Genomic DNA, 27384 nt, shown 5'->3' on the forward strand with positions numbered 1-27384 from the left:
TCGACATTCAACCAGGTACTGTTTCAGCGTCATAAAACTAAAGAGCAAACTAACTTCTGGAAACTAAAAATGCTTGCTACTGTTTCAGCGTCATAAAACTTAAGTTTGGAAAGGCTAGGAAGCATTGCGGTAAAAAACCCACCCTTTTGCCAACAGAGTTATTTAATGATGAATTACGGGGAAGCTAAGTAAATACCGTAACTTATTGTATCTGTGGTTACAATTTGCAGGAACAGAATTGCCGTTGCAGATAATCAGTTTTTGGCACTGCATGCAGCAGTCTTTAATCCTAGAAATAAGGGAAAGATGAAAGTGGAAATCAACTGAGAAATAACATTTTGCTGGGTGTTCAGATCCTACAGCTTCATGATTGTCTATGGCGAGGAAGCCAATGGCATTAATGTTTTTAAGCCTTACTAGTAGCTGCTATCCCAGTATTAGGCTACTGCTTTTCTTTGATCCTTTTGCCTTGATGCTATTGCTTTTACTGGCGAGAGTTTGTAGAGTGTAATAGCCCGTCTAGTAATACTTGACAGGGTTCAAATTTCATTAGCAATTCCATAGATAAAGGTGTACATTTACTGGATTCAAGACTTACCCGCTACCGCATAGTAATTTCTTATGGCTTAAAGTCTTAAACTTATCGAGTGTCTTACCAAGTTAATAAACAAAAATGACAAAAACGCATGACAAAAATGTGGAAATTGACAAATATTGAGAACGATGATATATAACAGACCATTCACCCCTTGTGGTTAACAAAAACTATATTTCACATATTAACAAAAACTAACATACCAAAATTCGGTACACTATGAGGGGCTGAGGTTACAGCTTCACACCAGTATGCGCCTATGCAGGCAAAAAATGTTCCCAGAATCAATGCATGCAAAATCATCAATCCTACACTCCATTCCTGGGAGGAAAGTGCACATGGAATCTAAGATCAATGGAGCATTCTCCTCCTTTAATTAGATTTGTAATCTGAGAGTCCAATTCAACAATCATGCTTAGTTTCAATGTGCCCAGCAACACTGATGCCGGTTCACCTTCACCCTTCCAGCTCATTATCCAACAAGGCTGCAATTCTGTTTGAGCATGGTCGAGCCGGTTGGAAGAAATCTCCACCCAAGCAGCATGAAGTTGACCACTGCTGCAGCCTGGAGATCATGAGCATGGGCCCATGTTCCAAGATTCTACATTCTGATCATCTCCTTATTAAGGAGTCCACTCCATATGTCTTCACACAAGAAATCAGCACTAAAAGTATTTGACCACAGATGATGCAACTAACAAATTGGGAAAGCAACAATCTAGCTTGCTGTCCCAAAAGTACTGAAAAATTGATGCCTGGAGCCCTGATATTCAAACTGCCAGTCTGAACAGCGGTAGGCCGAGGGAAGATGATAGAGCTTTCAAGTCTGTGCTAATTTAGAAATCTTTACACCTACCAGTAGTCCCCACAAGTGCACACACCACCGCCGAAATGGTGAAAGCGGTTAGAATCGCGCACAATTATCAATCTTCCAACAATTTTGGATATGTACTTGATAGCAGTATGGCAATCTTCACAAACCCGCAAGTTCTTAATCACACGTATTGGCCTCCCTGTTGGAATATTTAGAATTGCAAATGCGACAGCTAATTTCTCACTGTGATATCTGAGCATATACTCCTTTTCCTCCTCTTCCACGTCATGTAAGACCAATTTAGTGGAAGAGACATAACCCTCATGCTTCATCCGTAAATCTAACTCTTCTAAGAAGGCATAAATTCTGTGACTTTCTGGATGGGTTGAATCACCAACTGAGAATGTGTGAATTTTATTTTGCACTTCAACCCAGCTATATCCTGGTACTTTCTTGACACCAGTATCCCGCATTTTCAATCTCATTTTACCAACATCAGGCCATCTTCCTGACGAAGCATATAAATTTGAAAGGAGGACGTACATACCAGCATTCCAAGGTTCAAGTGCAAAAATCATTTTGGCTGCCTTTTCTCCCAAAGCAGCATTACCATGCATTCTGCTTGCCCCCAGGAGAGCACCCCATGTTGCAGCATCTGCTTCAAAAGGCATGTATTTCATAAGCTTTTGAGCATCATCCAAGCGTCCTGCTCTACCCAGGAGATCAATCATGCAGGTATAGTGCTTTGAATTTGCAATTATGCCATAATCTTGAGTCATTGAATCAAAGTAGGCTGTGCCTGTGTCTATTAAGCCAGTGTGACTACAAGCCGACAGAACACCAACCTACGCGAGCATAGCAGAACAAGTCAAAAGGAAAATCCCCAAGATTGATATACATATGCACAAAAAAACATAAACTTTGAACAAGGAAACAAGTGGGCCAACTTTATTATGGTTCTATTGGGGGATCCTAGGATGCATATTTGAGTGAAAAATCTGGAGTTATTCTACAATTTGGCAAACTGGAACTTTTAGGGCAAATGAACTTTGGGAGTTCAGTTGTCATACAGTGATAGCCCTACCCGTCAGAATTCACAAATTCAGAATAGTTGAGGAATCATAATCCTTTTGGGTATGACCATTTAATCTTCCAACAGAAGTGAGAAAGCCTTTGATGTTAAGCACCCAAGTAAAAGTCAGGACCAAAGGCATGATGAATTGTGACATAGCCATTAAAACTCAACATAACAAAGGATTTGCTAAGCAGTTGATGTGGAGCTTCCTCTCCAGATTAATGAACAAGTAAACTAGCCAGGCATCTCATAATGCAATGCAAAGTTAGCTCAAAATTTACCATGGTAACATCATCAGGTCTGATGCCAGCTCTCTCCATTGCCTCAAAAAGTTGAAGAGCCTCAAAGCCAAACCCATGCCTTGCATAGCCATTAATCATTGTGTTCCAAGAGATGAGATCCTTCTCCTCTATTTCCTTAAACACAGCATATGCCTCTTCAATGCATCCACATTTACAATACATTGCAAGAAGAGCATTTCCCACATAACATCCAGATTCAAAACCTGCCTTGACAACCCGTCCATGTATTTGCTTCCCCAACTCCAGAGATGCTATATCAGCACACGTGCTTAAAACGCAAGTAAATGATGACCTATTCATCCTCTCCCCGTCTCTTTTCATTTCCACAAACATACGTAATGCCTCCTCGCTATCACCATTCTGTGCATAACCTCCAATAATCGCTGCCCAAGATATACAATCACGATGAGGCATCCTGTCAAACAAACTCCGAGCACGTGAAACATCACCATTTTGAGCATAGCACGTTATCATAGTATTCCAAGAACTAATATTTCTACAGGGCATTGCTTCAAATAGTTCCCTTGCCAAGTCCACCCTCTTACATTGGACATACCCAGCAATCATTGCATTCCACGAAACAGCATTCTTCTCAGGCATCTTATCAAAAACTCTCCTGGCCTCATCCAACATACCGTTCTGCACGTACCCTGATACCATTGCAGTCCATGTAAACACATCCCGCACTGGTGACTCATCAAACAGTTTCCTTGCTGCCTGCATTTCCTCGTTCTGTGCATAACAAGAAATCATCGTATTCCATGACACCTTGTCCCTCACTGGCATTGTATCAAAAACACGCCTCGCCTCCACATACCTCCTCTTCTTCAAATACCCACCCATCAAGCAATTCCAAGAAACCACTGGCCAGCTCCCTTTCGACTCAAACAACCTACTCGCCTCCTCCAGCCTCCCATTCTGCACATATGCTGCCAAAATCCCATTCCATGAAATCTCATTCCTCACTGGCATCTCATAAAAAATCCTCCTTGCCTCATCAACATATCCATTCTGCGCATACCCTGATAATATCGCATTCCATGACACCACATCTCTTTCAGGCATTTGATCAAACAACATTTTCGCAGCCCCAAGATTTTTATTCTTGATGTACCCGCTAATCATAACATTCCAGGAGACTAGGTCTCTCTGCGGCATCTTATCAAACACTTTCTTGGCAAGCTCAAATTGGTCATTCGACAGGTACCCTGAAATCATAGTGTTCCAGGTGACCGAGGTCTTTCGTGCCATGGAATTGAAAAGCTGCAATGCGGCATCGAATTGGCCATTGCGCATGTAGTTGGTGATGGCAATGTTGCTTTTGACAACGTCCGAGTCTGAATTAACTCTGTGCTCAGCCTTTTGCTTTTTGGTGAACTTTTTCCTGACGGGTTTGGATAAATTGCAGTTACTGCACTGTTTAATCTGGACATTTATGGATGATGAAGATAGTTTTCGAGCTCGAAATGGGCATGAAATGGCGCTCTGTAATTGTCTGAAACGCATAGTTTTGAAGCTTCATTCGCAAACGTTTGCGCGGTAGAATTCGGTTAAGTTACCGTTACAACAGTTATTGCCTCTTTTTCATTTTCTTTTTTGCCCCACTGCAAGAAATCTTTTTAGTAGTTAGCCTTTTTTATTTGTTTATTGTTTAGCCCTTCTAAACAGTAATATCATGTATCTTCATAAACGATATATTTCTGCGGTAGTTCAATTACTTTCTCTTTTTGGGTTTTTTTTTTTTTTGTTGCACAGAAAAACATATTTACGTTTTGGTAGATCAACATAAATGTTCTGGAAAATGCAAAGGAAAGAAGAAAAAAGATAAATCCAAAGTATATAAAATGGAGGGGTATTCTTTTCATGCTATTTATTTATATATTGTTTTTTTCTGTTTTTGTTTTTGGGTCACAATCTAATGCGAGTTCAGAGCCCCAGAAAAAGGAGAGACCTTGAGTTGGATATATGGGCCAAAATCCCGAGGTTAGTGAAGTTTAGAACGCGAAGTCCAATACCTTCTTTGGCCACATTTCAAGTGGGTTGTATAAACCATCCAAACCAATGAGTGCACGATACCAAGCTGAAGTGGTGCCAATTTGGAATTTATTTTAGTAAAAAAATGTACCGATATTTAACAAAATTACTAGTATCCTTTCATTATACTGTATAAGAATGAGTTATGGTTAAAGGGGGATTTAAATTTCAACCACATAGATAGGGGCTTTTTGAAAATGTGGGATGTTGTGTAGTTTTTTTATAAAATTTTTATACAATTGAGGCCAACATGTGTTTAAGTATACTTACTGAAATGCCCTCATTTTGGTACATTTAAAGTTTTGATTCATGAAAATATCTGAGCATTTTTGGAATATGAAATTATTTTACAATCGTTTTTGCATTGAGTACAACTCATATAAGCTTATGTGTTGGTGTAATTATTGAAATGATGTTATAGACACATTTAATTGAAGTGTGACTTTTGTTGTGCAATTAACACCAAAACATATTAACACGTTTTGCAATTGACATATCACTATAATTAGCTGTTGGAAGATATTCCTTTGTCTAAAATAACTTATGTTTGCTCTTGGGCGATTTTCAATTGACATCTATACCTTTTGGGAATGATAAAATTATAAAAAATATTGATAAAACAAAGTGTAAAAGTGTGTGCTGCAATTAGAATATATTATTGTTAATCTTGTCATATTTGATGGCTATTTCTTTCTAAAATGATTGTTCAATGAAAAATCCTCTTTAACAGCATGCACCAAACACTCTCGCGATACGCGGGCACTCCCCCTTAGTTGTAAGAGAACATTCATTAGGGCATTGTGGACAATTCATGCATTTTGATTCTGACATTTCATCCCGTCCAATCGACAAGGGAGGTTAGCGTAATTTTCATAATTAGAATGGTGTTATGTGATATTGTCAGAAATATTACGAAGATTTCTAAAATTAATTGTTTAAAAATGACATTGACCACAATCATGCAAAAAATTATAATTTGACATTCATGCAATAATATCATGATTTTGTTGATGCATGGAGGGGAGCTTTAGATAATCCTTTAATTAAACTAAACATCACATGAACACAAATCTTATGCAACGCTTTGACGGTCTAGCAAATTGAAAAGCTTTACTTGTAGTCTTGTCTTTGGCTGTTTTCCCGATTCCTTAATAAGACCGAAGCGATAAGGTGCTCTTTGTTATTCCTTCCTCCGATACATCCATTTACTTCCTACCAAGCAAAATTCCTGCACCAACTTTCGAGATGAGGTCTTATGTGCCTTGACTAAATTAGATTTTTGTATGGTGATTCTTTTGGTAGGCTAATATCATTTTTATTGGGAATATTCACTGGTACTTGTCCTTTACCAATCACCACGTGCATGAAGAAAACAACAGGTCATGATAATGTTTACTATATGATTTTTAATTATTCCGGGACCGGACTTTATTAGTTAATAACATCCTTATGAACCATTGCAATTGAAGACGTTTTATTTTTTTTTAACTCCAAAAACAGCTCAATCACTTGCAGGCATCCTAATCTAGCACACATTCATTTGCTTTTGTTAATGTGGCGTTGTCCACATCGGCTTTTGTATAAGGAAATCTTTTCCTTAGTTGCCTATAAATATAGTGGACCTGTGATGGGGTTAAGTACACCAAAACCAAGAAAACATTAGTGGGTTATTTGGACCTTTGGATCATTAAGCCTTTTGTTTAGTTAAATATTTTTGGGCTCTCTTGTGTTTTTTAGTATTAGGTGTTTTGGGCCTAGGAACACTTTCCTAAGGCATCTTTTGTACTCTCTTCTTCATAATAAAATATTGTTCCTCCTCCACCCATGGACGTAGGTCAATTTGACCGAACCACGTAAATTCTTGTGTTCCTGTTTTTACTTATTTTTGCTTTGTTATTTGTCTTTTGGGTTGCCACAGATCCTTTCGTCAATTTCCTGGGTCAGACCTAACAGCTTTGTTATCTCACCAGGATGGCATTCAACAGAATAGGGTTTGTGAGTCGAATATTTTTAAGGTTTTTCTCGTAGTAATTCATGAGCCATCCTCTTTGGAGTCTGGACAAGTGTAAGGTAATGTCTTAGAATCAACATATGTTACTTCTTTTCTCAAAGTTCATGAGTAAACTGCTCTTATATTCTTGTGAGTTAGCTATACAGCAAAGTCTTAAGGATGTTCGATGATGGTTATTGGAACTAGGAAGCAGGAGAAGTACTGCTTATTCTTGAGTTAGGGATTTCATTGTCATTTTTTAAAGGTAAAATGCTTACTTTAGGTTTAGCTTTCATCAAGCTCTTGTAGGCTGTTTCTGTATTACTGATGTTTTGATCAAAGGGTGGTATACCCTTTCACTTGTGTACGTATCATTTTCTTGAATATCAAGTCAGCAAAGTTGCCCCCAAAAAAGAACCAAAAAAGAAGCTAATCCGTGTCTCTTTCAGAAGTCTTGATCAAAATCGGGGCGCTAACGTTATGCACAGCCTCATTTGCCCAAGTGGTGTTCCAAGCTCCCGGCCGGCGGCCACGAGTTGGGGGTGGGTGGGGGAACCAAATCTATAAGTACAGTATCTTGTATTTATCACTAATTTGGAAATCAACTATTTCCAACCACCCTAAAAGCGATGGCTTGATAGAATACAAAGATATCATCTAGTTATGGAGCATTTTCATCAACATTTGGTGCAGAGAATTTTTTCGCGGTTCTCGCTCGATCCTCATCTTGTATCCGTCACCTTTAGTCTATTATTGTGGCGGAAGTGATGATTTTGGTAGGTTCGTTTTTGTGAGAATTAAGCCAAACTGAATTCATGATCATTGACCATGGGACAAGGCTCCCAGCTACCCACATCCACCTGTCCATATGGAGGAAAAAAATGGACCAAGATTGTCTGGATTGAAAATCATCCGAAAAAATGTTCAAAATAATATTATAGCACCATTTTGTGATGTGATGTATGTAAGGTAAAAAAATAGTTAAAAATATGAAAAGATAATTTAAAAACGTGTTTATCATGCAGCAAATTTTTTTTTCCAATTAATTTTCAATCTAAAGACTCTATATATGGTGAAACATCTCGATTCGCGTCAATCCAACAACTCAAGTTGGAAGCTTCTGTTCATAAGAAACTCAGGGGGTCAGATATTTAGACTTCAAATTTCAAATGTTGTTCGTCTTAATGACTCGATGAATACGTATGACGCTAAAGCAACTTTAATAATCTACTTAGCTGTGGTTTGGCTCCTTAAATCTCTACAAGCTAAGATCATAGTATCTGATGAGTAATTAATAAAAGCACTTGTGTTGAAGACCGAAGGGCATCACAGAGTGGTAGTTCGACAATTTCCTGATCACTATTAGTTGATGTGATAAATGTTTCGTTTATGGCATCTTCTAATATTATATGCCTTTTTTACATTATGCATGAATGAAGTTGACAAAACAAGATCAGTAACAAAAACTTAAGACAAATGAGGATATTGAGATCATAAAAACAAACGTTTTATGTAGTATTCTGCCCACCAAAGTGGAGTAAAATTTGGAAGGTCTCCTTCATCAACTGTCACTTGGCGGCACAGCAATTTATCATTTGGATTTAGTTTTTGGAATGTGCAAGATCTACTCTAGTAAAACACGTAAATTCGAGTTCAGGAATATTTCACATTTGCTTGTACAGTTATCTTGCAATCTTGGGTTCATATCAATGTTCAATCTGTGCTTCTGTAGAGCGTAGGTGAACAGTTGGAGGGTGCAGTTTGTTTCTTGTTCTTGGTCTCACCAGCCATGTACATAAATCCAATCTTGAAATTCATTTCTCTCCCATAAGGATGGAGGAATTATCAATGTTTGAACTTCTGAGCTTCTGCTTTATGAAATAACAATTTAATCGTAAGCGAAGATAGTTTAGATTCTTTTTGACGATGTAGTCTGTCATAAATTAAACTTCTTTGGGTGCCAAGAATTTAGTAAAGCAAAACAGAAGGTTACTGTCTTTTTTAAACAAAAAGGATTCATTGTTGATTAGTGTTCAACTAATTCAAACCATGTGTTGCAAATCGATTGTATACAGCATTTAAATGATATAGTTGATAGTTTAGGGGAGCAAAATGGACTTAATCTTTTTTTACTGTAGATTTTTCTTTAAGAGGAAGAAAAATCTCAGAAAACATGGAAGTTTTCATTGCCTTCAGATTGTCGATGATGATCTCTACAACAAGTTACTCTCAATAGGTAATTGAATATAAATAAATAAACCCGGTCCTACTGTTACATTATTTTGCTATCTATTTCTTCAGATTTTTGTTTTGAGAAATGATAACCGGATTGATATAAAGGTTGACATTGATATCTATTACTATATTGAAAGTATGATGAGTGTTGACATTATAAGTTGTAAGCACTTTTTAATTTTAGCTTTTGTTATGATCATATTACCTTCAATTAGAGTATTTTAGTATACGAAGTTGTAAGCACTTTTTTTCAATTTTTTTTTTTTTTGTGAATTTGAATTGAACTTTAGTGAAACATAACCGCATTAAGAATTTTTTATCAAAATTGAATCCATAATTTAACAAAAAGTTCAAAATAAATTAAAAAAGAGAAAGCTCCAAAATAAATTTAAAAATCACTAAATCAAAGAGTTCGTATTCAAATAGTCTTTGTAACAATAATTGGTTAAAAAAATTGGAAATATAAAATATTCTATTATCAGGTAAACAATCAAATTTCACCAAAAAAAAAATTATATCTAAGAAATATATGCTATATTTGAATTAATATAATTACGTGCAAAAAAAATGTACTATTACTAGTAGCATTAAAGAGCGCCTCCTTCTTTTTTAGACCGAAACACATAATAATTATGGCCACAAACTACTGAACTGGTTTTTTTATTACCCAATCAACTATACATAAGGTGTAATTCTGGTCGGCAATTAATGTTCTATCCGTCTATGGATTGTGGAGAATTAAGCCAACTAAATTCATGATCATTGACCATGGGACAAGAAAGGCTCTCAGCTACCCACTGTCCCCTGTCTATAATCTATATGGGGAAAAATGTTTCTATTCTTTCTTGGTGAAATACCTTCATTCGTGTGAATCGAATAACTCAAAGTTAGAATCTTTTATTCACAAGGGATTCCGTGGTCAGATATTTAGGTAGCTTAAAGTAAAAATGTAGTTAAACTTTTGTCTCCATCTCGTCTTCGATAATGACTTGATTACCATTCATGGTGGGTGGAAAAGCAAGCTATAAAATCTACTTAGATGTGGTTTTTTGCTAAGAAGATTGCTGGGATCATAGAATAATCTGATTAGTAAGTGGTAAAACAAGCACCCGTCCGTCTTGAAGCCTAAATGACTATTGATTGATGTGACATATGCTTAGTTGATGGCATCTTCTAATATTATGTCTTTTTTCATTGTGCATGAATGAAGTTGACAAAACCAGATTCCTAATTTGACACTCTTAACTAGCTAGTAACAACAACTTAAGACAAATGAGAGGATATTGGGATCATAAAAACACCACTTAAGTTTTTATGCAGTATTCTGCCCACTAAAGTAAAATTTTGGAGGTCTCTCCCCACTCATCATCAACTCTCACTTGGCGGCACAGCAATTTATCATTTGGTTTTAGTTTTGGAATGTGTTTAGTAAAACACATAATTAATTCAAGTGCAATGGTGGAAACTGCCATTTACCATCTAAACTTTGCTTGTCCAGCCATCTTGCAATTTTGGGTTAACATGAATCAATCTGTAGATGAACAATTGGAGGGTTAGTTGCCCTTTTCTTGATCTCACCAGCCATGTAAAAATTCCAATTGCAAGGCAAGATGAAAGTTGATTATATACACCAGATCATGATATGTGCAACGAATATTATTATTTCTCCTTCAGGGATGGAGGAATTCTCAATGTTTGAAATTTTGAGCTTTTACCTTGTGAAGAAAAAGTTTAACCATGCCCACCCTATATGGTTGGTGTAATTTTATTTTTTTTTTAAAGTAAAAGTTTAACCACTTGCATAAGCAGAGATATGTTACATTATTTTACTATACGTTCTGTCATTATACTTTTTTTTGGTGTTAAGAATAATATGGCATTATTGTCATAGGCCACATTTTATTTTTTACAATAGCTTTTGTTAAAGTGACAAATTACCGTTATAAGTCCAAATTGCATTGGACTTGAGGAGGACAAACTTGGCATCTTGTGCAAATATTGATATAGAAATAAAATCTGAGCTGTGGCACTGACAGTAGTATAAGAATATTAAAGAACAAACACAATACAACGATCAGAGCAATACGAAAATATATGGACAATACCAACTAATAATCATCTATCTATCTATATCTAAATTCCTTATAAAAGTATGGTAGATCTAGAAAGAATAGTGTGGAAGCAGGATATGTCTTGGTTTTACATTATGCCAAGAACTCCCTTCTCCCTAATAATTGGATTTATTGTGTACTAATAATAGTCAATAATTATACCACTTATGAAGGCAAAATACTAAAAACTTAATTAAATTTGAACTATATATGAAGACAATAAACAAAGCAAAACACCCCAATCTAATCTGTCTCTTTGCATTCCATGAAAAAGAAAAGAAAAGAAAAGAAAAATCTCAATTATCTGGATAAATGAAATTTCAATTATCAAAAATGAATAGTCAACATAAAACCTTTATATCTGGTTGATCATTTACACTCCATTAGTAACAAAAATAACACATAAAGGAATGCAAAGAGTAACAAATTTAACTCAGGAATAATAAAAAATAATAATGTTAGAGTATGCAAACATTAATATTTATGCAAACAATTATCTTTTGATTAGCAAGTTAAAAAAAGTTCACAATAAATTCAAAGAAATACCCCAGAGAAAACATGACAAATCATGAGAGATACCACCAATTAATTTAAATAAAAAATACGCAAATATTAAATTACAATGTTAACAATAGAATTTTACCAAAAAATTAGTGTATAAGAAATATCATATATCATGATGCTATAGTCACGTGCAAACCCATAACTAGTTGTTACAATAATCCAAAAATATATGGAATAAGTTGTTGCCAGAACTTCTCTCTTGACCTTAGCTTAATTTAAAAGGAAAAAAAAAAGAAAGAAGAACAGCCTATACCAACCGTACTTTTATATATGTGAAAATCTGCAATTCAGTTTGCTAAGTTATCCTAATTGTTAGAAAACTTCCTCGTGAAAATTTAACTCTTTGTAGCCGGTGAATGAGAGATGCTCTAAACATTTTCTAGCCGATTGGACGGTTTGAGTCCTGAATTTTCTTAGCAAAGACGAGGTCACAAGCAAGAAGAGAATATCAATGGCACGATCCAGTTGAGAGGTGAGAAGAGACCTAAGAGAATTTCAACTCATTAAAAGGATGGAGTCACGAACGACCAAACCCAGTTTGACCTTGTCCTCTACAGTTCCAATCATGTCGATCCCCAACAAAAATTACTCTTAAAGTATGGTCAAAGACACACAATTTAAGTGGCAAGAGCTTGATGTGATGACACATTTTGTTTGTTGTTCTATCCCGTGCTAGTCGGCTGATTAAATTATCATTGTGGAATCTGGATAGGAAAATGTTCGGGGCAAAAGGTTTGAAACCCCTTTTTCCCCCTTTTGCTGATTACGAACTTAATTAGCCATCAAATGGCACAAGTGAAACCCGAAAAATAAGAGTACAAGCTAATCCAAAAGATTCTAAAAGCAATCAACAGATCTTTAACTTCTTGTAAAGCTTTGTTATGTTAATAAGTTACATTATTGAATTACGAGGTGCAATTGAATTGATAATTAGTGTCCAAACATGATTAGACAAAAACTTGTTTAATTCAACTTGGAAACAATGATCAACATGAACATATATTTCACATTTGTCATAGATCAGACCAAAATCTGGTATCCCAGTTCCAAATAAATTGGAGAAAACATGGGGCAAGACTTATTTTAGGAGACGTACGTCAATAATGGCAGCAGCTCCAAGTTAGAGATCTTGTTATGCAGGATTGTTCAAGAGTCACCACTTCAACATTATATGCCTTCTTTACTTCAGGTCTCTCCGTGCACTATAGGGAAAGAAAAAGGAAAAAAAAAAAAAAAAAGTATAGGGAAGGGTTCATTCATTTCCCCAACTCCCATGTTGAGGAAGCAAATGGAATCTCTAGACACATGTAATGATTCTATATTGGATAAATTAAGAAAACCTGTACTTGTCAAATAATGCCAACTTTTTTGGTTGGTGAATCGTGCAAGTTGTAGAACATTTATAAAATTTCTAAAAAATCTTGCTCCACAAAAATCTAAAAAAAAATAAATCTCTAAAATTTAAAATTCAAGCTGCCATAAACCATGTTATCTCTATCCACTCCACGAATCAGATAAAAGTAGCCTACTGCATAGTTTGAGGCAAGAAATCGATATTGATGAATAGAAATTGGGAAATGTTACTTGCACTCTTTTTTTTTTATCACACTCATTAGCATTTTAATCATATAGTTTTTATTTATTGGACATATATGATAAAACAAATTGTGGGAGCGGAAAAAAAAAAGAAGAAGAAGCATAAATAACATTTTCTATGAAAAAAATTTGTCCTGGTTTTATTCCTACACCAACCACCACCCCCTCCCCCACATCAAAAAAAAAAAAAAAAAAAGATGCCACAGGACCTACAAGAAGTCCACTGGTGCATCAGCTGACAAAAGAGTCAATTGAAGCTGACAAAGTTAAAAGTTTATATTATTACAAATTTGTGACTTTTCAGTTTTTCATTGCTGGATTGAACATGCTTGATCCCATAACGTTCTCCCCCAAGTCTCGTTTATTTGGCGGTATAAAAGATGTGTATACTGTAGCAGCCAAGCTTTGAGACAAATTTCAATGAAGCAGGATAACATAATTTGACATTCTTTTACTTTCTGCAAATCCTTACCTACCTGTCTATGGTTCATGACCCTCGTAATTCGCCCCTTCAAGACAAAATTCCAGAAAATGTAGGAATCTAATTTCCAATATCTCATATATGCCTAGGACAAATTGATGACTGTCGTCATCACTAAAGAAAAAAAGAAATGACAAATTTCATGTAGCAACAACTATTTAGTACGAAAGAATTCACACTATAAATAGGTGTACTAGTATTTCTTTTGCTCGTGAGTCCAATTAGTTGAGCAAAGAATTCCACCTTAAGGTGCCTGTGATCACTTGTGAGTTGTGAAGGAATCTACATATTAATGGGGAGTTTTTATCATCAAATTTTTGTTACACTTGTTCTTCTTCTAAGCATATTTCTACCATGTTCATTGTCATCAACCACCAGGCGTTTTGAATTTAATGTAGGTGTCTTAAACTCTCTTTTACTTCACAAAACACAGGTACAAAACATGAAAACAATTCAAGGTGTTTATTTGTTGATTTGGTTTTATTTCAGGTCAAGTGGAAGAATGTAAAGCGTCTGTGCAACACAAGGCCAGTACTTACTGTTAACGGGGAATATCCAGGACCAACCATTAGTGTTCATGAAGGCGATAATGTTGAAGTAAAGGTTACTAATCGAGTTGATATGAACACCACTCTCCATTGGTAAGTATATTGTAGTACTTCGTTTATTAATGCATTTGGTCTGTCGTGCATACAGGGTGCACTTGATAAAATTGAAATTTGAATTGGTTGATTTGTTAAATTGTAAATATCGAAATCTTAACTTTTGAGTGCATTTTGTATTAAGTGATAAGTGAATAATTTTTTTTTGGAGTGAATTTTGCGTGCACAATTTAGACCCACTTAGTTAATTAAAATGTTCTATTTTTTGTTATCAAGTATATTGTGAACATATTAAGATCTGATTTCATTAAATTTAAGTGTTAAATTAGATTATCAAACAAGGTGATATTTTGATTAAATATTGTTTACTTCGTACTCAATCGTGGTAGAGTGATTTTGACAATGATTGATTCTATGAATTTTTTGGGCTTTGGAATGCAAAATCTAATTTTTATCCATGTATTTACGCAGACAAACATAGGCTTGTTCTCGTTTTAAATTTTAAAAATTTTGATTATAAAATTGACTGCTTTTTGGATGATCATAGATTTTAATTTTTTTTAATCATTAAAAAAATCTATAGTCAGAATATAAAAGCAATCTCGAACATCACAAAAATTGATTATCTAAAGTTTGAATTTATAATTAGTTAAGTAATCAATCGAAAACCATTTAATATTATGAATTAGTAAGAAGTTAATTTATCCCTATTGCAATTGGAAAACAGATTTTCAGAAATCACAATAGAAGTGCTTGATGCCAAACTAGTAAAAAGAAAACTGCGGAGTGAACTTCAACTTGTAATTGTGCAGGAAAAGAGTTAGACAGTTTTTGTTTTTGGGTTTTTCTACGTCCCGCTTAGTCTGTTAAAATTTCTTTCTAATTAGCTCCCTTCAGATTAAAACCAATTAAACTTATTTACACATCAGGCCGACTTTAATCAGCAATTGATGTATAGTGATTACCCTAGACAAGAAAAATACTCAGGCATCTCAAACAATAACGTTCCACATCTAAGCGAGCCAAAAATAACCCAAACTGCAGGTTCTATAATCGTATATTCCCTTCCATCATATTATCGGACATAATAAACTGCAGTGCATACACTATCACCGTTTGATTCATGATATATGCGCAAAATTTGAATTTTAAATTCAAATTTTACAGAGTTATCATTCATCTAACGTTGACAGTGTATACACTGTCAGTGTAGGAAATATTAATCCATACATTATTTATCAGAAGATTATTCTATTACACATAATATGTTGTGATGACACTTGATAATCTGTGTTTATCCATGCACTAATTTAATCATAATTGTGTCAGGCTTTGACAAATCTTGACCGGATCATCCTAATCTTTTTGTAAATGCTGTTGTCAAGAAGCTTATTTGCAGGAGATAAATTTAACTACTAAAAAATTTCTTGCTGAATTCACTATTGTAGGCATGGAATAAGGCAATTAAGGACAGGATGGGCAGATGGTCCAGCCTATGTTACACAATGCCCAATTGGAACTGGAAAATCTTACACTTACAGGTTCACCGTAGTCAATCAGAGGGGAACTCTTTGGTGGCATGCCCATCTCTCATGGCAACGTTCCACTGTTAATGGAGCTTTTATCATCTACCCTCGCATGCCTTATCCTTTCTCAGTTCCAATTCAAGAGGAGATTCCCATAACGTTTGGTAATTTTCTTCAAAACATTTATAAAATTCATCCTTCTTGCACGTAATTTATTTACAATAGTATATATACAAGAGGGTTTCGGTATCGTTGAAGAACTTACATTTCTAAATTGAATCCTTGAAATTTTTTATTACAGGTGAGTGGTTCAATTCAGATGTGATGGCAATAGAAAAGGATATGATGCTAACCGGGGTTGGACCTAATGCTTCAGATGCTTACACGATCAATGGCTTGCCAGGGCCCTTGTATAATTGCTCTCTTAAAGGTAAACTTGAAAAGAATATTGGTTTTGCTAAAATGTGCTTTTGTACACAAAATCCAATTTGACCCTTCCTTTGTTCTTTTTGTTGTATTTAATCTTGGATTTTTGTTGAATTCCTTTTACAAGATCGATAGGAACTCACTTATTGAAGATGCTGAAATATAATCTATTTCATCGGCAGATTAAAACACACATTTTGGTAAAAGAAAAAAAAATGAAATTACCAGTGTTGAGATTTTTTTAATCCAATTTTTTGTCACTAAAAATGTCCCATTCGATCATTCCAGTAATACCCGAGAGGGATTTGACTAAAAGGAAATTCTGAATTCAAGTTATTGTTTCCTTTCGCTGACAACCAAGAATTGAACCCTTCATTTTGTCCCCTTTCAAGGTCTGAGATGCTTGTTAGTTGACACCTCCTAATTGATCATGTTATTTTTTCTGAACTTTTGCCAAGAGGGATTTGGAATTGATTTTTGTTACATTAATAATTTACAGATACTTTCATCAAGACAGTCGAACATGGCAAAACATACTTGCTAAGGATCATCAATGCCGCCCTCAATGATGAGCTCTTCTTTGCTGTGGCTGACCATACTTTAACAGTCGTAGAAATCGATGCAGTTTACACAAAACCCTTTACAACAAAAGCTATCATGATCGCCCCCGGACAGACCACCAATGTGCTGCTCACTGCGAATCAAAAGCCAGATTCCACCGGCATGTTTGTCTTGGCAGCAAGACCTTATCTAACTTCAATTTTCCCCTTCGACAATTCCACCACAATTGGTTTCCTGAAGTACAAAACCACAAAGTCAAAAGAAACAGTTGAGCTCCCATTGCCACCTTACACTTTACCAAGCAACCTCCCTGCATTGCAAGATACTGAATTTGCAACGGAATTCGCCAACAAGCTTCGAAGCCTCGGATCTCCTCAGTACCCTTGTAAAGTGCCCAAGAAAGTCCATAAGCAAGTGATCACAACCATAGGTCTCAATCTTCAAGACTGCCCTCCTAATAAAACTTGCAAAGGATTTAGAAACCAGAGGTTCTTAGCATCGATGAACAACCAATCATTCATTCGCCCTCCCATATCCATCCTGGAATGCCATTACAAGAACCTCAGTATGGCTAACCTGTTCTCCAATTTCCCCGAAAAGCCACCCGTTCCTTTTAACTACACAGGAGTTAACTCTTTAACTGAAAACATGAATGCTGAATTTGGCAGTAAGCTGGTGGTGGTACCATATGGCACGAGGCTAGAAATTGTGCTGCAAGATACCAATTTCTTGAACCCGGAGAACCATCCAATCCATGTTCATGGGCACAACTTTTTCATCGTGGGATGCGGATTTGGAAATTTCGATGCTGAAAAAGATCCATTGCATTACAATCTTGTGGATCCTCCGGAGAGGAATACGGTGGCGGTTCCAATAGGAGGATGGGCAGCAATCAGAATCCATGCAGATAATCCAGGGGTATGGTTCATACATTGCCATCTCGAGGAACATACGACATGGGGTCTAGCCATGGGTCTTGTTGTACAGGAGGGTAAAAACCCTTCACAATGTTTGATTCCTCCACCTGATGACCTTCCTCCCTGCTGAGTTTTTTCCCGGCTTTATGGAAGATTTTGCAGTTTGCTCTAGCCTTGACCACCTTCCAGAGTTTGTAAAAGATGTAGCATTGCAACTCATCTCAGTCTGTGTGTGTGTTTAAATAAATTTAGAGTTTGGGTTGGGTTGGGTAGGGAGTTTGAGCTTAATTGGGCTGTCTATGTCCTATAAGTGATTATACAAGAGGTCTTGTCCTAGTGTATAGAGTAATGGATCAAAGGAGTTCAAGCTTGTCAATCTAATGTATGCAATTTATAGAAACATGGGGGTTTTTGTAGCAATTATTTGTTAGCCTAAGCTATCACAAATTCATCATGGTCTTCCAAGGTGATGTTTCGGAGTTAATAGACCAACATACCATGAAGGTGTCCAAAGAATGAAATATTCAATGAGACTAGCATGCAAAATAAAAGAATTCAACAGAAAGGTGGAATTTGATGCTATTTACAAATTTAAAGGAACTGAAACAAAGTTAAAATTACAAAAAGAAAAAAAAAGATTAAAATGGTTGGAAGCAAAATAAAGTTGTCTTATAATAATAGGGAGACTATCTGGCCTAGAGTGGAAGAATGAAGGTCATTTTGAATTTTGTTGAATTTTTGGGCCAACAATTCCTTTGAGAACAGCGAACTAAGCTGAAATATATTGGGCCATTGTAAATGCAACTGATAATGGAATAACTAGCCCAAATATTGGATCTTGCAATTTGACCCAAGATAGAAGTGACAAAGAAGGATTGCATATTTCTTCCCCCCGCCATGGAAATTATTGTAGTCTGCGTATTAATTTTTGAGTAAAGTTTATATGCATTGTCAATGTATATATTATTATGGTTGGATGAATGACGTATAAGTAAAATTTAATTTTTAAAATTTGTTCATGCATCATATATCTAATGATGATAGTGTATACACTGACAATGTATATAAAATTAATTCTTAATTTTTTTCAATGTAAAAAATATACTTTTATTTGCAACTCCGGTACGATATCACTCTTGGAGGATGCAAATTTATACATGCTTTTAATCTGGTCATTTTTTCTTCTCAAAATAAAAACCTCGATTTATTACCATGATAATTGCTAAAGCCTAAGTAAAAACTAAAGAACAAGAAAATAGGGAAGTAAGAAAATAGTTAAGTCCATTAGTCAAGTTTTTCATTTTTTGAGCAAGTCCTTTACACTCAGCTGACCCTCCACATGATGTAAACAGGTCTTACCAGCGGGAGCATGCGACCTGAATTTCTGCAAGATCCGATAAAAATTGTGGACCAATTATTTTGGACTATATATTGGACCAATATTTTTGGACTATCACTTTCTACATTTGCCGATAAAATCATCATCTGCGTTGAAAAATCAGAGGGTTCTTCATTGATGACAACTTCGTTGGATGCATGACTTTCACTATCCTGCTGCATCCCCATCAAAGAAAACACTAGCCAGCTCTGCACACAACAATCTACTGCCTGAGAAAGATCAAAGATGGGAAGCAATTTATGGCTGCAACAACTTCACATTAACTGCAACTACTAATGTTCTGTCATGAAATTCATTCACGGCCATGTACTAGTATTACATAGCAAGAAAAGAAAGAAAGAGGGTCAACCGTCTACATGATTAAAGGGCTTTTGGCTTTTCATTTGCTCGCAGCTTTAAACAAAGAAAGCGTGCGAACCCTAGGCTCGACTTCCTAAGCATATAGTACTATCATTCTGTGTACCCTTTTTTAACAGATCATTTGTGTTTTGTCACATACTTATAGCTTGTAAATTGTTAGCACTGCTGCTTAATAATAAGGATGCATGGTTCCATTATCTTATAATGACAGTTTGGATTTCTCTATTTTTCAAAAATAAGTTTTTCAAATACAATGTTATATTGATATACAAACAAAAACAACTAAAAAAAATCTCATACAAAAGTTTTTCATATACGCTGCTGATACAGTAAAATTTTTCAAAAAATACATTCAAAAACAGCTAATTCAAACGGATTATGATAAGAAAATATTGCTGTTGGATATATATAGATGAATTATATGATGGAGGATTTGAATTGAATATGCATGTGGTTGATATTTGATGTTATCCAATTTTTGGAAGCATTGAGACTCAAGTGGCTGTCCCATGAGCAAGCTGTTTGAAAGAGCCTAGTTTTGTGTTCCTCCTGTTCTTGTCACGTTCTCTAGTGTGATTAGGTTTGCACATGCCGTGTCTTATAATATTCAGTGACATAACAGATTGCCTCTTGTGCATTTGCTGCTTCAATTTGTCGAAAAGCCTTAATCAATCTATTCTTCATGTTCCATCTTTATAGTTTATACTGCCTGTTAGACTGAACATTGGCCTAACTAGATATGATTAACGGCTTATTAAACAAAAAATAAAAAAACGTTGTCCTAAAAAAAAAAAAAAATCAGTTATAGAACATTCTGACCAGTGTGTGAACGTATTTTCGATCAATCAATTATGATGAAATTTCATTAGTTGCCTTAAAAAATTGTAACAGAATTTTTTTTGTTTTTTAATCCAAGCTTCCAACCAAATATTTTATCTAGCTGAGTAGTGAAAAATGTTCCTATCTATGTTTAGATGAATTTGCAGGTGGATAGTAAATTTCTTCTGTTCTTTTTGGTCGGCAAATGAATATTTAACATTAGTGAAGAAACATTCACCGCTTGAAAAGGGTCAAATTCTGGTTTACTTTGTTGTTTATTTTGTTTTTTTTTTCAGCAACGATACATTTGTATAACCTATACTATCCTAATCTAGGGGGAGGAGAAGGCTAAGGAGGCTGTTGTAGGGGCTAGTGGGTATACAAACCCAACTAGACCAAGGGAGTGTTATGACACAACCTTTAGATTTTTTTCGCTACAGGTGAGGTTCGGACCCTCACCTACAGCCCAAGAAGGGACTTAAGTCCCTCCCTGGTGGCCACTGAGCCATTGCCCAATGGTTTGTTGTTTATTTTGTTGACAGTATTAATTAAATCAACATTCTTTGGAATCCCTAAACTTCCAGCAGCTTAAAGGAAAATTCTTGGTGTGGTAGAAGAGATTCTCGATTCCCAACAGCATAACTTATCGTTATCTTCCTTAAAAAACCAAAAAGAGTGGACGATGCGCGAAGGAATTTACGGCTGTACGAAGTTATGACATCGATAATAAGAAATCTTTAACTAATTAAGAGACTATATGGGACATTGGACACTTCAGTCTCTCCAATATTTCATGGATCATAAACAACATTTTATTTTGTTTAACTTTTGATTATTCCCATGTCACGTGCTAACTAGATGACAATAGAATTTTCTCATCTTGATTTCATGCGAATATTTTCTCAGCGAATCCCGAGTGCCATAGCGATGAAACTAATTGCAAACAATCAATATATAAATACATGCAGATGAAGAATGACTTTCCTCCAACAACAAAAAAAATGCTAATGGAGCGAGTTCTTGAAATCTAACCTTAAATTTCTGATATAACAGATTAGATTTAAAGTTATGAGTAATTTTTTTTTTTTAAAAGGCAAGTTATGAGTAATTTTCAACTAAAATTCTTTTATCATCAGGCAAACAAGTTATTAATCTAGAGGTCCCGAGTTCAAGTTAACAAAGGAAAAAGTAGGAAATCACTATTGATCCTCTTAAAGAAATGGATAATAATTCACTTGTTTTGCGCGTGAAGGTGCTTTCTCCAAATATATATAAAACCTTTAATGTACTGAATTTCTATGTAAAACTTTGATTGTTGGCATAATATTGACTAAGAAACTATACAAATTGGGTTTGTTTGGATTGGCCTTTATTTTTTCAAATATATTTGCTTACATCATCATTACAATTTTCAATACACCTTTTTACCTTCTCAATTACCTTTTCATCTCATATACATTACATCACAAAAAGTGCTACAGTAAAAATATCTCAAATAACTTACAATCCAAACAAAAAATTAAGCAATTACTAATTGTACAAAACATTTATTGTATGCAAAGCAATAAAAAATGAATTGTGCATTCTACAATTTTACTCTGAAGATGGAAAATTATCATATTTCAACTAAGTTGTTGGCATAATATTGAATAAGAAACTATATAATGAACAAAATAAAGCAATTGCTAGTTATACAAATTGTTTATTATATACAAAACAACTAAAAGTTTGTTGTGCATTCTACGATTACAAAAACTATGAAAATAGAAAATTATCACATCTAAAGTAAGTTGTTGCATATTTTACTTGGATTGTGATAATAAGAAGAGAAAGTTTTTTATAATGTGCATATAATAAAACCTGAGCAAAATACATGCTAAAACATTCTCATTCGGATATAACAAAATTTTATTAATTCCAATAGTTGTATACCTTGTCTGTTAGTATTTTTTTTAATAATTATCAATAATTTTTTGGAGTTTTCTTAATCTTTTAATTTTTATTTACCCTCCCACATCTCTCCACACCTTTCCCATCCCCAAGAATATATTGAATTTAATCAATATAACATAATATGGTGAATTTAATCATCAATTTAACCATTTGTCTTCTCGTTAATCGTGATTTTCATCTAAACCAATGTGTATATAAAATATAGTTAACCTTAATTATCATTGCATAACAATATAATAATTGGAGATAATTTTGACAAATACAATAATTGAAAACGAGGGAAATGATTGGTGAATATAGTTGTAAACGGGCGGTCTTTTATTTTAATTACCAATAATTTTGAGATATAATTTGTTAAAACTTTTCATTTTTTTTTATTTGTGCCATGATTCAAATGTAATAACTCCAATTAAAAGGCATGAGGGTAATTTAAACATAATAAAAACTAAAATCAAAATGCAGTTACACTCCTATTGTCAAAACTCATCATACTTGTTACATATATAGTAATGATAATGAAAACAAAAAAGTGATTAGGCGTCCTTAAGGTTGCAAAACAAAGTATCCATACAAAGTCATAATATGATGATTAATATATAGCCAGCCAACTAAGTGTTAGTTTCAAGTCCCTTTCGAAGCACCAATTCTCTCCGGGAAGTAATGATTTTTTTTTTTTTTTTTCCCTTTGTAGATGTGAACTAGACTCCACTACCGTAAGGTATAAACTAACAATAATGACACCAGGAGGAGTATCTACATACCTAGAAGTTATGTAAATAGTAGTATCTTCCATTTCCTCTAGACTTCATTCAATGGGGAGTCAGAAATGGAAGAGGACGCAGCAGATATCAATGGGGAGTTGAGCTGAGGAAAATCAAATGAAGTGAAGCAGACATGTTACTGTAAAAGACAGGTCATGCAAGGAAAGGAAGTAACAGCAAAAAATTTACGATAAAAGTGAACAGATAAAGTGAAGCAACACCAAGAAACAATAGAATATGTCCCCATCACGTCCTTTATCTGCAAAATCAGGCCCAGGCAACATATATATATGTCCAAATTATGCATGAGAATGCAACTTCAGCAGCTAAATTATTCTGCAGGAATAGCAGAGTGTGTTTTGTCAGAATGCAAGAAGGGCACATGATGTAATGCAAAATCCAATTCTCTAACATTCTTTACTTAAAAATCATTGGAATGCCACACAAGATTTATGTCAAGAACACCTGTAACTCAGCAGCTACGTACCCAAAAGGCTATCGCAACATGTACTACAAGCACTCTTCTTGAACCCATTCCATTTTCTGAGCATGAAACTTAAATCCCCATTTTCTCAAGATGCTAGTAGCCCTGCACCATGATTTGCTCATCATACCAGTACATGAAAATCCCCATTCTGTTTCAGATTTTTAGGCCCCCAGATATTAGGTTTGGTCAGTAGTGCCACTCAACCTAAGGGCAGACAAAACTTTCATCGATGATCAAACTCTTTACCCCACGCTATCCTCTGTCTTTATAATAGTCCTTCAGAATCAGCCCCCCCTTGCTCAATTGCATCTACATTCTCAATACCGCCTTTTTTTTAAATAATAAATAAAGAAAAAGACTAATTAATGATAGAAAAACAAATCAAAGATGTGTATTTGCAGTACTAGTAAATTCTGATATCATATGATTATTATTAAGATAAAAATAAAAATTGTTTGTGAGTCCTAAACCTTGAAGGTGGGGGGTGGCAGGGTGGTGGGTTCTTTTAGGCCAACAGTTCTCTCTTCTCATAATTAAAGGCACCCACCCCTTAGTCCTCACTTAAGAAGCAAAGAAAAGCAACGCCCCATTTGCCCACTACAGCTCTCAAAGCAATGTTCCGAAGCTACTTTCTCCTCCTCTTCACATTCCTCTTCTTATCCATCTACCCACCCAAATTCCCCGCTCTGCCCCAATTACCCAACCCCGACCCGGCTCCTGTCGAAACCCAACCTTTGGCTCTCCCCACCCCATCTCCTCCCGCCACAATTCCCGCCTTCCCGGAAGAGTCCAACGTCGACGGGTGCCCGTTGGACCTCCCAGACGACCTCTTCTCCGGGGTAAAATCGGCATGCGGATCCGGGGCAAACCACCACCACGGCATGCCCGACCCGAATTCCTACTCGGGTCAGCTCCACCGTACGAGGTGCTGCCCGGTTCTTGCGGCCTGGCTCTACGCAGCTTACTCCGCAACAGCACTTCAGAGGGCCACCGGCATTGACAAGACCACCACCCCTCAAACGGCGTCGGCCCGTGAGGTTGATATGCCACTCCTCCCGGACGACTCAGAAACCTGCGTGGACAGCCTTGAAAAGGCATTGGGGAACAAAGGGGTAAATTTGGCAAAGCCTAATGAGACCTGCGATTTTGTCTACTGTTATTGTGGAATCAGGCTGCATCCCTTGAGCTGCCCCGAGGCTTTTTATGTAAATTCGCTTGGGAAGCTAGTTGGTGGTGAAAGTGTGAAGAAGCTGGAAGAAGATTGTTCAAGCAGCAGCAGTCTTAACGGCTATGCTGGGATTGCTGGCTGCTCAAAGTGCTTAAACACTCTTTATCTGGTACGCCGTCTAATTTCCCACTCTGCTCCTAGTATGTGTTTTTCAGTGTGTTTCTTTGAGGGACGATGATTTTTTAGCTTTGCTTTTTTTTTTCATTGCACTGTGGGTTTTCGGAGAAATTGGGAAAGTTTGTTTGTTTGTTTGTTTGGGGGGATTTGCTTTTGCTTGCGCATGCCGTTTCCCGAGGACTGTGGTTGAATTTGAATCATGAATCTAGTTGCATTGCATGCATAGAAGCGCTTGTTTTCACGCGCTTGTGGTGGCCGGAGCCGCCGCTTATCAATTTTAGTACACGATCAGTTTGACTAATTGTTGTACACGACCTATGTGTATATGAACGTCAAGAATGTAATTCTCATAGGATGTCTTCTCCGATGTAAAGTGGACAAAAGCGGATTACAAAGGTGTTTTTTTTTTTTTTTTTATCAATAGAAGCGGAATTCTTGTTTGGCGTGAATTTTGTAAAATTTGCATTCATCCGTTAGATTTAGTAGTCTACACTAATTTTCCCTCAATTTCTTTATTAACTTCAGATTACCTTCTAAAGATGGGAGTTTTATTGTGATCTTGGGTATATGAGCAAATTGCCTTTTGGAATATCTCAAAACTTCAAAAGAGGTTTATTATAACTCAATGGAGGTATCAAGACCAAAAGCCAAAAAAGTTTAACGTTTGTCCAAAATTTGTGTTGTTCAATGTTCAGAATGGGTGCCTTCTATGGGATGCTGGACTATTTAGCAAAAATTATTTTTCTGATATTCTAATTTCCTTAATTCTCTTCCTCTTTCTAATTATGGAACTATATAGCGTCAAAATAGTAGTAATTGTTATGATGGTTTGGTTTTAATGTCACTCTAGCCGCCTATACCTACTCCAATAAGTTCCCTTTGCTAACAAATAATACTACTGCTACTTCAAATTTCTCACCTACCCACTTCTTTAAGAGCCACATATTTCCCGAACCCTCATTGTATCCTTAATTATAGTAAGCAATCTATTGAGATTTCCTAACTTGTTACATCTGTAGTAATTATATCCATTTGTATGTTAGTTAATTATTGCTCTAGCTATTCTCGCGATAAAGTAATTCATCTGTAGTCTACCAAGTTTTTTAGATGGAAGGGTGTTGACATACTTGAAGCAAATCATCCAACCAAACCTAGAAATGTGCATCTTGTCATTCATGATTGGAACAGAGGAAGAATTGTTTTTTTTTTTGTGCCAAGGCAAGTGGGAAGTGAGTAATGCTAAAATAGTTCACTGTTTTCTGATGTGTGAGTTTTGGGGACTTGCATTGGTAGCGCCATATGATTTTGTATTGACTTGCATGAAGATCCAATAACTAAGTGATCAATGACTCTGATGGCAGAACTATTATATGGATACGAGAGAAATCTCCTCTGAGGAGCGGCTATGGTTTCAGTTCTTGAAAAAATTAGTGCAGATCTTATTCATGGGCCACGCACGGTTTGATGAACTGATCTTGGGAGCTATAGATCCCACAAAATTCTGATTGATGAACTTGTATTTGCTCAACGCAATATTAAATTCAAAAATATCATTTCTCCAAAGTCAATAATGTGTTTGGTTATTGATGGCTTACCAATTGCAAATTGCACCATGTGCTAGTATAAATGTCAACGGCGTACACTGTGGAATCTGCTTCTGGGTTGTCTTTGTGATGTGCCAAAGTTTTGCTGGTCCTTGACTCGCAGTGTTGTTGCATTACAAAATCTAGTCTTCCTGCTTGAATGTTTATACAGCTTCTTGAATGCATTGAAGCATATCAAGGGTATCTTGTATTTCTTTATTATCAAGTGTTTACGTGCTGGTTTTTGTACCGACTAATTAGTATCATTAAGTGCCTGATTAACTATTATACTGTCTGAATAAGTGCAGCTGAATGAAGACAAAGTCGGAAACGCAAGCACGTTGGAAGACAGGACAAGCAAGATGCACAACAAGGATTGCGAGCTTATGGGTCTCACATGGCTTCTCCACAAGAACAGAGCTGCTTACCTCCATACAGTTTCTGCTGTTTTGAGAGCCCTCATGTTGAGCACCGAGGGGACTTATCCACAATCCTGCACTCTCAACAGCGATGGCATGCCTCTTGCTGTCGATTCTTCGGAAATCAATGATCAATCTTCGTCGACACTTCTGCATAAATCCTTGTGCCTGTACTTCCTTCTGCTCTCTTTGTTATCCATCATGGTTGTTATGTGAGTCTCATCACAAAGTATTAGTTAGTCTGCAGTCGCTGTCTGTACCTAAAATTGTACTCCTCGTTGAGTATATCTTCTGTACCAAATGTGCCAAATTCTTTGTACGGATGAGTGTAGTTTAGTGAAATTGTAGTTCTCGGGCAGTTTAGCAAATGGTAAATAGGCAATTAAAAGTTGAAGAGATAATTAATCCTCTTTTGACCGTCTCTGGGTT

At 35.8% G+C, this 27384-nt stretch overlaps 3 protein-coding genes across 3 annotated transcripts; 2 read left to right on the plus strand and 1 right to left on the minus strand.

Annotated features, from left to right (window-relative positions):
- Positions 1-704: 704 nt before the first annotated feature.
- LOC140005948 (uncharacterized) lies at positions 705-4518 on the minus strand. The gene is made up of 2 exons (XM_072047326.1): positions 2766-4518; positions 705-2254 (listed from the first exon to the last, which is right to left on the minus strand). Exons 1-2 carry the CDS (start codon positions 4290-4292, stop codon positions 1448-1450), a joined length of 2334 nt encoding a protein of 777 aa, XP_071903427.1. The 5' UTR covers positions 4293-4518; the 3' UTR covers positions 705-1447.
- Positions 4519-14023: 9505 nt separating this feature from the next.
- LOC113741960 (laccase-1) lies at positions 14024-18249 on the plus strand. Its single transcript, XM_027269634.2, has 5 exons — positions 14024-14191; positions 14287-14438; positions 15848-16089; positions 16227-16355; positions 16851-18249. The coding sequence occupies exons 1-5, from the start codon at positions 14090-14092 to the stop codon at positions 17957-17959; spliced, it is 1734 nt and encodes a 577-aa protein (XP_027125435.1). The 5' UTR covers positions 14024-14089; the 3' UTR covers positions 17960-18249.
- Positions 18250-24112: 5863 nt separating this feature from the next.
- On the plus strand, positions 24113-27365 carry LOC113742025 (uncharacterized GPI-anchored protein At4g28100). The gene is made up of 2 exons (XM_027269705.2): positions 24113-24945; positions 26845-27365. The coding sequence occupies exons 1-2, from the start codon at positions 24223-24225 to the stop codon at positions 27169-27171; spliced, it is 1050 nt and encodes a 349-aa protein (XP_027125506.1). The 5' UTR covers positions 24113-24222; the 3' UTR covers positions 27172-27365.
- Positions 27366-27384: the final 19 nt, after the last annotated feature.

This window comes from Coffea arabica, chromosome 4e (assembly GCF_036785885.1).
Source record: "Coffea arabica cultivar ET-39 chromosome 4e, Coffea Arabica ET-39 HiFi, whole genome shotgun sequence".
In the NCBI taxonomy this organism is placed as follows: Eukaryota; Viridiplantae; Streptophyta; class Magnoliopsida; order Gentianales; family Rubiaceae; genus Coffea; species Coffea arabica.

What these genes read in the sequence shown, in the direction of transcription:
- LOC140005948 (XM_072047326.1), bottom strand. Translation starts at nt 4,292, where the DNA reads ATGCGTTTCAGACAATTACAGAGCGCCATTTCATGCCCATTTCGAGCT. An exon ending in GACCTGATGATGTTACCATG is followed by an intron (nt 2,255 to 2,765) that starts GTAAATTTTGAG and finishes ATGCTCGCGTAG; the next exon opens with GTTGGTGTTCTGTCGGCTTG.
- LOC113741960 (XM_027269634.2), top strand. Translation starts at nt 14,090, where the DNA reads ATGGGGAGTTTTTATCATCAAATTTTTGTTACACTTGTTCTTCTTCTA. An exon ending in GGAGATTCCCATAACGTTTG is followed by an intron (nt 16,090 to 16,226) that starts GTAATTTTCTTC and finishes TTTTTATTACAG; the next exon opens with GTGAGTGGTTCAATTCAGAT. An exon ending in GTATAATTGCTCTCTTAAAG is followed by an intron (nt 16,356 to 16,850) that starts GTAAACTTGAAA and finishes AATAATTTACAG; the next exon opens with ATACTTTCATCAAGACAGTC.
- LOC113742025 (XM_027269705.2), top strand. Translation starts at nt 24,223, where the DNA reads ATGTTCCGAAGCTACTTTCTCCTCCTCTTCACATTCCTCTTCTTATCC. An exon ending in GCTTAAACACTCTTTATCTG is followed by an intron (nt 24,946 to 26,844) that starts GTACGCCGTCTA and finishes GAATAAGTGCAG; the next exon opens with CTGAATGAAGACAAAGTCGG.